This window comes from Corvus kubaryi, unplaced genomic scaffold, assembly GCF_017639235.1.
Source record: "Corvus kubaryi isolate FWS band 111438036 unplaced genomic scaffold, C.kubaryi_AGA036_p1.0 37394, whole genome shotgun sequence".
NCBI lineage: Eukaryota > Metazoa > Chordata > Aves > Passeriformes > Corvidae > Corvus > Corvus kubaryi.
This window is the reverse complement of record NW_024581133.1, coordinates 16,665,605-16,677,119: the sequence shown is the minus strand read 5'-3', so window position 1 is coordinate 16,677,119 and position 11,515 is coordinate 16,665,605. Positions and strand designations below refer to the sequence as shown.

General features: G+C 38.2%; 1 protein-coding gene across 5 annotated transcripts in view; it reads right to left on the bottom strand.

Moving 5' to 3' along the window:
* Positions 1-7,927: 7,927 nt before the first annotated feature.
* Positions 7,928-11,515, bottom strand: part of TLN2 (talin 2) — a 145,872-nt gene continuing 142,284 nt past the window's right edge. For all 5 annotated transcript variants that reach the window (XM_042039640.1, XM_042039638.1, XM_042039641.1 and 2 more), the window contains one exon: positions 7,928-11,052. In XM_042039640.1, coding sequence (XP_041895574.1) covers positions 10,924-11,052 — 129 coding nt within the window. In that variant the 3' untranslated portion in view covers positions 7,928-10,923. The remainder of the gene's footprint in view (positions 11,053-11,515) is intronic.

The window sequence follows — 11,515 nt, the reverse complement described above, 5'->3', positions numbered from 1 at the left end:
AGCAGCTGTTTTAAGTGATGTTTACAGAGCAGGGTGTGCTGCTAACTCATCCAAACAGTAGGCCTCCTGCAAACTTTTAAGAGGCCTCTGCTTGTAGAAGGCATAATTTTCCAGATCTTATTAAATGTTATTCTGGGCACTAGTCTATACCCTTGAGAAATTCTTTACTGAGCAGATTACAAGGGCAGGCAGTGACCCAATAACCTTTATTTTCCTGGGATGATGCAATAGCCACTTCATGTTCAGGAAGTAGAGTGGGCTGAGCAGAACGTGAAATGAGCTGCTGAAATTCCCAACTCAGCATTTTGTTTCCATGCCCTTGAGGGTAGAATTTCAAAGTGTAGAATGGTCCTTTAAGTTCTGTCTTTTATGAGGTCAGGCTAAATGCTTCCCTTTTATATATGAAGAGAGGGTGATCTTTGCCAGAGTCTGCACTGGGTTTGCTCATTTTGATTTCTGCTTTGGTTGAGAGCTCTGTGTAGCAGGAAATGCAGTTTTCAACAGCAGTTCAGGCTCTGCTGGAAAGCGGCCCCTGCAAGAAGCAGTGGGTTGCAGAAGCATCAAAGCAATTTAGCAGCAGCAGACTCTGTCACTCAAATGCCCTTCCTCTCTACTCAGTGTCAACTTTAAGACTGTATTTGATTTGGGGCAGTGAAAACCATGAATGAAGGAATAAGAGAATAAAGCTCTGAAGAGTTGGACAGGCTGTGAGAGAAGTGTAAGGATTTCAACATAACCCTGACTGGTGAAGGGCAGGTTATAAACACCCAGGATTCTGGGAGACGAATCCTGTTAGATTTTCATCCTCTTGCTTGTTTTAATCAACTACAGTTGTCTTGACAAAAAAAAACTTTCAGAGCAGTCTACAGGGAGCTCCAGCAAAGCATTAAAAAGTGTATTAAAACGGTAGATTGTGTGAAAGCACCAGAAAATGTTCTCTATAGTAGTACTTGTAATAGCAGAGAAATGGACTGGATGCACTAACACACTTGTGGATGCTCTAACGCACTTGTACGTGGGTTGTCTTGACTGCAGGGACTGCAGTAATCTGGACAACTGTTTAGATGCAATCATTGAGGCCGATTACCCTGGAACCCTAACACTGGGTTCCCATCACAAAGTAAACACTCTGTAAAGGACAGAGACACAAAGGCCCTGAGGCCAAACCCTTACTGTGACTGTTAAAGCCTGTTTCTCATTCTTGATGTCAAAAACAGGTTGACTTCTTCTCTTTAAGTCCAGTCCAGAATTTTCTTCCTGCCTAATCTAATCCAGGACCAATACACATCAATTCCTCTTATGCCAACACTATTGTGAATTTAAATAGCACCCTATCGCCCAAATCTGCACTTACCTTCTTTGCTGTTTTTATGCACAGACTGGCTCAGTCTCTTATGCTTAAACAAAACACTTCTCCCTCTGACTCTCAGGACAGACTCTAACTTCCTTTTGATTTCAGAATTTCTGCCCTTTGAAATGCTGTGTTTTGACAGCTCAGTTTCTGACCATGGAAGTTTCTGTAGGGGGGAAAAAAAGGTTGTCAGAGCATTCAAAACTGGTACCTAGAATGAGCCCTGCAGGAAGCAGCTCTTTACAGAGTTCCCCAGGGCTCTGGGGAAGCAGTTAGGCTGAAGAGCTGCCAAGCGGTTTTTGAGCAGAGAGATGCATTTTTCTTTGAAAATCTAAAGGAAGCAACAGGAACTCACTGCTGATGGAAGGGGCTGGATGTGAGACTGGACAGTGACTACTAACACAGTAGAAGTTTCCAGGGACCATATGCTATGTGGAAACAAAGTTGCAGTGGGATGTAAAATTTCTCCTTAGGGCTGCAACATAAAGAATAGCCTGTTCTTAGTCCAGAGGGAAACAAAATCAGATGAATTTGATCCCAAGTAGTGAACAAAAAAATGCCAGGCATTTTCTGGATGTCTGTGTTATTACAGGGAACAGCCAGGGATGAGTTATTTGTCTTTGAGCTATACAGCTGTTAAAGTTCTAAGAAATGAAGTCATGGCTTTCAACATGCCCCAGTTACTACATATATTTCTGTTTGAACTCTAAGGTGGCTTGGACTCTCAGAAATGCACAGATGTCTCAAAAGCCACTATTTACTTTTCTGCAACATCAAAGGGGACTAAAACAACATTTGAGTTCACCTGATCTTAAATATAATTCTGTAATTCATCATAAGTAGTGTCACTGCAAGTTTGACTTAGCCTTTCAACAGTGCCATTTTTACTGGCAGGGAGCAACTACAGATGGTATAATGCTTGTCTGGAAGCAAATATCTGAAACAAGCCTCAAATGGTCTGCTTGCTGTCTAAATTTATGTATTTTTAGAGTTTTGCTAAACCATTCTATGAAAGTAACACAGCATTTACTTGCTAGTAAAATCCAAATATAGTTCCCCCGATCCTTATCCTGTTTCCCTTTTGCAATACAGTAAAGATGCAGTGATGTCTTTCAGTATGTCTATTAAAGGATGAAAAGCTGTTACCTCATGTTTTGACCCCCTGCCCTTGGTCACAGGGATTATTTTTTGTCTCCAGCACAGGATTTCGACTTCTCTGTGCTGCAGTGTTTGGCCAGCCCCATTTCCAGGACACATTCACACATATCCAAAGCTGTGCTGGCTTCTCAGTTCCACTGCAATAATATGACCCACCAGAGAGAGACCTCTGCAAATAACAAAGCCACTCCCTAAGCTGTGCCTGCCTTACAGTCCCAGAAGGAAAATACAGGCAACTTTCTGTTCTGTATCCAGCAGCTCTCCCTACACTCAGAGGCAATTAGGATACCAGGAACCATACAGCATGTTTGGCAGGGAGAAGGAAGAGTATGAAACAACAAAATAAAAGGGAGTACCTGCTATCTTCAACAACTGACATCATGAATCTACTCATTATGAATCTACATAGGGATCAAGCAGTATGAACTCTGCTGCAAGCAAATACTTTTGAAAAATGACTAATTGGAAGGCTCTCTTTTAATGGGTCTTTTAATTTTCCCTATCCTTAAGACAGGGAAGAAGATGTGAATAGGCTCTGACCTCTTCTGAGATGGATACAATGGCAGCCTGTTTTGTTTTACAAAACATTTAGTCTACAAAATACTCACCATATTCAGTTTTTCCAGTTCCAGGAGGGAAGTAGGACATCCTTTGAAGAGAAATTTTTGCATCTAGCCTATTTTCAAATAAAAAGACCTTGGACAAACCAAAATATGAGGGATCTGGTCATGTAATAAGGAGCCACTCCTGTCATTTGGAAGAGATCCGAGATGACTTCTGAACAGTCAAGAAACTAACCAGAAAATTTTCTCTGTGGTTTGAATTGCTGAGCTACAGGAATCTGGAAGCATCACACGCATGTCACAGCAGTGGTTTAGTTTGAGAATTACCCTAAATAGCCTTATTATCACCACTAAATGATAGAGTATGGCAACTGGAATGCAAGCCAAACACAATGGAATGACCGATGAAGCTGTTTTTCTGAGGTCATCTTTTTGAACTCTTTATTTTTTTCCCCACAGTTTTCACATGTGAAATCTCAGTAACACGAAGTCCCAGATCAGAAGAGATCAGCAATATATATGAGATCAGCAAGAACAGCAACATGTCATTAAAGTTCTCACTCACTTTCATTTTTCTAAGGCAAAAAGAAACATTCTCAAAGTTACACTCACACACAAACATTTAGCTAAAATCACAACTGACTTCATAAAGCAAAAGCTCAGTCTTAACAAAACCCCTTATGTCTTAAAACACACTAATCAGGCTGGACCTTGAGAAACTGTACTAGCCTTTTAGAAATATAGTGTCATTTCAACTCATTTACAATTAAAAAATGCAAACAAGAGATGAATATTTAGAAGAGAGAAAATACTCATGCTTATATAGCTGAAGGCAAAGAGTAAATAATTGCAGACAGACCAGAATCATTAGTGTAGCATAACTGCAGCTGACTAAGGGCACCTCTGAGTAAACTTCAAAACAGGTTCTGTGGCTAAAAGTGTCACACTAAAGGCTTCAGTGTCTCAGGATTTTCATCGTATTTTCCAGGAAGCTTTGAGAAAGCAGGAAGCTGATTTAAGTAAGATGCAGAGCTTTTGTCCAAATTGTTAAAGCTGTCACTTCTCTTGTAGAAAAAGTCAGAGAAAAAGAGTGCAGTAAGTCCTAAATGGAAGGGAACTGAGGCTTGTCCCTTAACAGAAGCGGTTACAATGTAAGGCAAAGCCAAGGAACTGAGCGGAGTTTCTTGCAGATTAAATTCAGCTCTGGAAGACAGGATGTTTGTCTAAAACCTTGGCAGTGAAAGATGGTTGTTCTTGGCACTAATCACAGTAACTGTTCAAGTCCCTCTGCTATACAGTTACCAATAAAGAATGCATTTGATTTCTCTGGAACTGACAGAGTGCAGAAACATTAATGCAAAAGATAACGCAGACCAGTTATGAACTAGATGGGAATATATGTATTAACCCTTTCCTGAACATGGCTACTACTGGTTTATCTAGCTCTATGTAGATCACAGGAACTGGACTGGCTATTGCATTCAGTGCAACCTGCTCTATGGATTTGAACAAATTATATCCCTTCCTGCAACATAATTTTGCCATCTCTAAAATAGGAGTGACTAGTTTGTAGTGCTCTATAAAGGACAAATAAGAAATGGTTTCTAAGAGCAGATTATTTTTATTAATGCTTGAAATCTGCTGTGGTGATCTTGGGTATGATGGAAGAGGTGGTTCTAATACTGTTGCAGTAAAGCCCATGGGCCAAGCATTGTCTCTCTGAGGTTTGAAACACTGTCATTTGGAAATCTCTTAAGCATGGGCTTAATCCCAAATTGAGGCAACTATACTGGAGATAGGATATGAAGGATTTTCTTAAAAAATAATGTAAATATGTGCTACAGCATTTGGTGAACTGGGACAAACACTTTTTCTGTTTTGGAAGCAAGGCTGATGAACTACTATCAGGCAGTACATCCTTAATACATGTAATGTACTTATGGTCAAACTGGAAAAGGTACAAGACAGTGCAAATACATATTTATAACGCACCCACTGCCCCAGAATCTGACCATTCTTTTCAAGACTTAATAAGGTCAACAATTCAGTGACTTATGTTCAATTAAATATTTTAACCAATAACTTAGAATATGCAATGCAATTTGAACGGAAAGATCATCCAACTATAATGCTGGAAGAACCCTCCCTATTCTTTTTACTTGGTCAATTGCCCCCTACAAACAGCCACAAAGACCTGATTTTGAACCACACTCAGTGAAGATGGAGCAAAGTACAGGTAATTATTCTATAACAAAAGGGTTATACTAACAGCCTAGGCAGTGCTGAATATCGATCTGTGTGGCATTGAAGATTCCAATTAGTTTTATTAAATTCGGCTCTTTAAGAGCAAGAACTGTATTAAGAAAATAGCCAGCAACATTTTCTCACTGTCCTAATGCAGCCTCTTTTCCACAACCTGAAAATGCCTCTGACTGTTAAATTAACATTTGAATCAGTACCATGAGCAAATTTTCATCTTAAAAGTTCTGGCCTTCTAAACCTAATGCTCCATGTAATTTTTTAATAAAGAGATGTTTAAATTTATAGCAAAACCTGGTTACATATAACCATGCCAGAAGAAACCTTCTTCACCCAGATAAACCCTCACAGTGGACATTTTAGAATGGTACAAAGTCAGCAGCCCTTATTATTAATTTTTAAAATAAATAAATATACTTCAAGAAAGTAACCAGGATGGAAATAAAATCATGTTTGTAAGATAAGCTTTACATCATCCAAATTAGGCAGTATGTGGGTAAACACCACATATTAGTATTTTTCCCGCCACATGAAACACAACTGACTTGCACAGGTGGAAAACTGAATTGTATATATTGATAAAAGACATTCCAGGAGGAAAGAATCCAGCTTTCATAAACAAAAGAGAAAGGCAAAGGCAAACAAACTTGTAAAGAAAGATAAGGTCAAAAGGGATCCAAGCATATCAAAACATTTTGGTTTAGTTTTCAAGTCTTTAGGCAATACTGTGCAAGCAAAAAGAATTAATTTTCCTGGAGTCTCTAAAGTAGTGCCTAGAATGTTTTGAACACAAATTAAAATTGTGCTATACAGAAAATATGAACAGGCAGCAAACTTGCTAAATACCTTTTTTTAAAGTAGTATCTATTTTCATAGCAATTTTAAAGTATTTTAGCCTAAAACATACCTAGGGCCTCTCTACAGCCCCTCATCCATTATTCAGCTAACCATCACTGGAAGAGGAGCATCTTCAGTCTTGTTTCTGTCATGAAGAATGAGTGGAAAAAGCCATCACGTCATCAGAGACATAATATACACATCTGGTGAGCCACTTGATGAACACACAGAACGCCCAAAAGATCCCACTTTGACATGAGTGTAATTATGCCAGAAACAGCCCCTTCTGGTAGCAACATTAAAGTACTTGTAATGCAGCTGAGCAGTGGCAAGATTTCTGGCACAGTTTTCACACAGAGAACTGGAGTACCTCCACACACAGTTATATTTGACTTGGAAAAAATGTTGAATGAAATGTAAATCATAACAAATATAAAAGCAAAACTTGCCTTCCCCCCAACAAATGTGAACAACACCAAATATCCAACACCCTTGAATAACTGGTGTTTGATTTTTCTATATATTTTTGTGATGAACATGTATTTTACTTTAAGGATATTGAATGGTCACAAAGTATACCTGATACTGACATGTCACAAAGTAAGCACTGATAGTTTTGTCTGTGCAGCAGAACTTGAAACAGAACATTCTCCTCTGTCACCTGGGAATTTTAACCTCTTACAGGCAACTTCAGCCTTATTTTGCTTAAGGAGCAAATCCTTTGCACGACCACCCCTGCAACACAAACACCTGCATGCAAAAAAAAAAAAAAAAAAAAATTCCTTCAAGGGGCTTATTGTTGGTGGAGACCAAACTAAAATATATTACTTATTTATTTTTATGGCTAGATAAATACTATACATAATGGTATGGTAGCATGACTACAAACTTCATTGTGCCTCTCTTGGGGTTAAAACTTTAAAAGGAAGACAAAGTGAGAGTTCAAACCCCTAGAAACTCCGGCATAAAATTTCAAAACCATCTTGAACAGGAGGTTCTTCCACTGCAACAAGGTCCACTAATTTGAGAAAAAACAGGGGTTTGTACTGCTCTTCTATTTTTTTAATTTTTTTTTTTTTTTTTTAAAGTGACAAAATGGCACTTATTTATAGCTCGGTAAATGAGAGCAATTTGTAACAGAGTTGTAACTCACCTGACTGAACAGTTTTTGCATTTGGCATCATAAACTGTGCCCCAGAAATGTGTTGTTCCATTAACATGACCAACCACAATGTGTTTAATGCAAGCAACATGAATACAGAAAAGCAGGTTTCAGAAATCATGACAACTATGGGCAGATAACTCTCTTTGTTAACCATGACACAATTACATAAGGAGAAAACTTTTACAGTATAAGATACCTGCCCCTAAACCAAGCCCACTCCCCAAGGGGAGAAAACCCAAAACCCAAGAGGTTAAAAAAATATGTAGGGATGATAAATGCCATACTCCTGGCCTGAATATCTTATCAGTTTGATAAGCACTGATGAAAAACAAAAATGCACTCATGATCTAAACATATTTAGGTTGAGAAGGTTTCTAGATTTACGTACTTCTCCCTTCATTAGGAGTTAGGTAATGAACATGCAGAAAATCAGAGGGAAAGGGACAGATGAAAAAAAGTCTGGAATTCAATTTTTGTTTCAAACCTTTTGTAACTTTAGAGGCTTCTGATATATAAAAGTTTAGACAAATGATAAAATGTTCAATTTTCTGAATAGCTGGGGAAATGACATTAGACTATTTGCACACAAAGAACTTTGAGGCATTTTGTTTTTAATTTGCATACAATTCTCAGAGTGAATTCCACATGAAGAAGGGTGAGATACAACAGAGCTCATTCATCATTTCACAAGTTAACAGAACAAAGTAAACATCTGTCCTTCTTATCAATTAGCATCTACCCCTTACTCCAACTTGTCACTTCCTGCTGCAAGTCCCCACGCCAAAGAAGTGCATGGGCTAGTTCCAAACTCCACAGACGTTCACACGTGGACTTCAGCAATACTGCAAATTATAACAGCAAGAAAAAAACTGAAATAGAAAGACTTAGGATGACCTTATATTCTCTTAATGGTTCACAAATGAAGACCCAAAAGTCTGAGTAAAAAAATACTTCAGTTGTCCAGCTCAGCTATTCATCTGACTGTGGTTCCTCTATGGAGCATACAGCTAAGGAGAAAATACTTTCTGTCATGTAAGAGGGGGCACTAAATCAGAAACAGAGAAGTCTGAAAATAGCTGTGCTAAAATGGACTTCCCAAACACTCTTCTCTGGAGCACCATTTGAACATGCTCTTACCTTCTACATACTGATAAAGTTTTCTAGCTATATAATTTCCATACATAGTTGCATTTGACAAGGTTTTTTTGGCTTATATCAAACTGGCAAATACCATCCTGACCAAAGTATATTACATCAGTATTATACCTACAATAAAATAGTGGCATGGTGTTAAAGACAGCATCATCTTTCTTCATGCTTTAATGAGATCAAATAACAGTTAAACATACGTTGAAAGGGAAAAAGTAACAAATCTGCTTTGCAGATCTTTCTGAAAAGGAGATCAGAAAGTGAGGCCATCCAGGTGAGACAAGAGAAAGGCATAAGCTGCAAAGGAGTTGAACCTAACAACAGCAGCAGAAAATCCCTATCACTAGAGCGGTCTTTATTTAGGTCTTACAGCAATAAATACCAGTTTAACCTTCTGCCCAAAGACTTAACAGGAAGCCTTTTTCTTGGTGTAGGATTCCAGACTGTGAGACTCTTCACAGTGAGTTGAACGAAAAACCAAATTGATTGTGTTGAAGTAGCAAATCAAAGAACTTGGAATTGCACATCTCTGATGGTACAGGGTTTGCATTTGCACACAAGCCTACACATCACAGCACATCTGTCAATGCCAGTGATTCCATTTGGGATATACCAATTTTTTTCGTCTCATGATTGTGGATTCTCCAGCAACTCTACTAAGTCTGAAATATGTCAGTACCAGAGAAGAGACAATAAAACCTTTGTACACGTCAATATTTATTAATTCTCTAGCAATTTTTTTGCTATATATTTAGTACTAGTGTGACAAAATTCCTGATAATTCTATCTCATGCAGGTAACTTAAATGAGGAGTTAGCACTATCCAAACTGATGAACCTACCACTAGGGGGTTACTGGGGAGTCTACAAGACAAGTATTTTCCACAGCAATGACAACTAGGTGGGTATGCACAGAACACAACGGGCTCAGCTGAACGTACCTGGCGGGGTCTAAGGACAGCACAGCCTTCAGAACAACTGGAGGGGCAACATCCTTTGACCTAAACAGACTTGCCATTATTGTTTAAGAGGGCTTGAGTGGAGTCGGAGACATGTTGGAAACTATTGTTAGAAGAGATGTTTCTGTAGTTAGTCAAATAGTTTAGCTTTTGCTAGTTAAAGTTGCTGTGACTTGTGTTCTCTCTTTGACAGAGTAAAATATGTTATTCTACCCAAATTTCTATTGTTTAGGTCACAACAGAGATACTGAGAGCATACTGTACCTTTCTGCAGCTGAAGACAAAGATTGCTGATAGATTGCTGCTATTTCTTCTCTGCAATTCCTTGGTGAATACATTTTCATCAATAGCAACTATGAAAACAAACTCTCTAGAGTCCAAATTTTTTAAAAATATATTACAGGAAAACTTGTAAATCTACTTGTAAATCACTTATTCTTTTCTCCTACAATTCCCACAGGTTTCAAAACATAATAATTATAAATGTAATTATTAAAATAATAACAAGAGTTGTGATAGTCTTTTGTTGTACTGGGCATTTCCCATTTTTAACTGAGATACATTCTAGCAGAAATACCACAGTACGAACCAGATAATTTCAATTAAAAAACAAAATGCAAACTATTCAGTCCAATGTTAGAGCATGTGTATGTGTGTATAATACTGTAAAAGTAGTCACACATTAGAGGTATATAATTGAAACAGCATTTTCTTTCATGAACTTGCTATTATTGAGGCAGTGACAAGGTTTCCATTTCTTTGTTTTTTGAGCTCTTTAAAGAATGGCAATTGCCACATTTTGTAAACCTAAATACTGTACAAGCAGAAGCTTGTTGGTATCAGGTAAGGAGCAAAACTAGTAGTGCAAACAGCTGCAGAGACAATTCCTCCAGTTTTGGGGTGAACCAGCTATATAACACTGAAAGAGGACAGGCTTCTTCTTCAAAGCCACACTCATGCGTGTTTCTCCACTCAGCCATACATCCTTCTCCATCTTGGTCTTCTTTTTACAAGGGTACTTGGGGAGAACCACCAGCTCATGTGATATTTATCATATGAAATATTTCTTGACTCTTCTCCTACTAATATTATCAATGTTTTAGAACAAGTCAAGGAACGATAAATACCTCAAGCATCAGGAAAGTGACAATAATACTGACTTAGTATCTTTAGTAAAAAGTGAAACATTCTCTCCTGAGATATAAGTCAAGGGAGGAACAGGAATGATGAACCTAACACCGTACCATTATTTGATCATCATGCACCTCAGCTGAGCAGATGGGAAAGAACAAGTGTTTATTGCCCTCTGCTCATCCAAAGCTATGACAGACAGTTTATTTATCTAAGTGCTTGGCATACCAGTATGCTGTTAGAGCAGTTCTCAATGTGCTGTCCCCCTTTAGCTTATTTCTTAAAAAGAAAAAAAAAAAGAGGAAAAAAAAAAGAAAACAAAAGAATAAAAAGGAAGAAAAATCTCAGCAGGTTAACCCTCATCTTCTCTCAGCTCTGTGGGTAGAAATTTGTATTGCTGTTGGCGGATCTGAGCCAGCTTTTTCCTTGCCTCTTCCAGCTCTCTTTCCTTCTTCAGCATTTCTTCTTGGGCTGCAATGATCTAGAAAACAGAAGCATGAATTATGACAGCAAGGAATACTGTCTGTAAAATAAGATTTCTTTCTCTATGACGCCCCAGCTGGCCCTTGAGCATTCTCCAGAGAAGCACCAAATTTCAATTACTTCATCAGGAATTGCTCAAATTTTTCTAGATCCCAGGACTAGGCCATCAAGAAAAGTATTATATTCCCACTTGTTTCATAAAGAGGACTAAGAAAAAGAGAAAAAGAATCTACCACCACAGTTTTACCATGTATCCATGATGAATTTTACAGCTTTGCATTCTCCCAACATTCAGCAGAGTGGGGATTTAGAACATGCAGAATTAGCACATGTCTTAACATAATGTCTGAGTGACAGTAAAATTGAACATTCCTTACTGCAGGTATCCACAGTATTTTCCTGCATCTCAGAACGCCAAAGAAAAAATTACAGTAGTACAGATATGCAGAAATAATCACGTC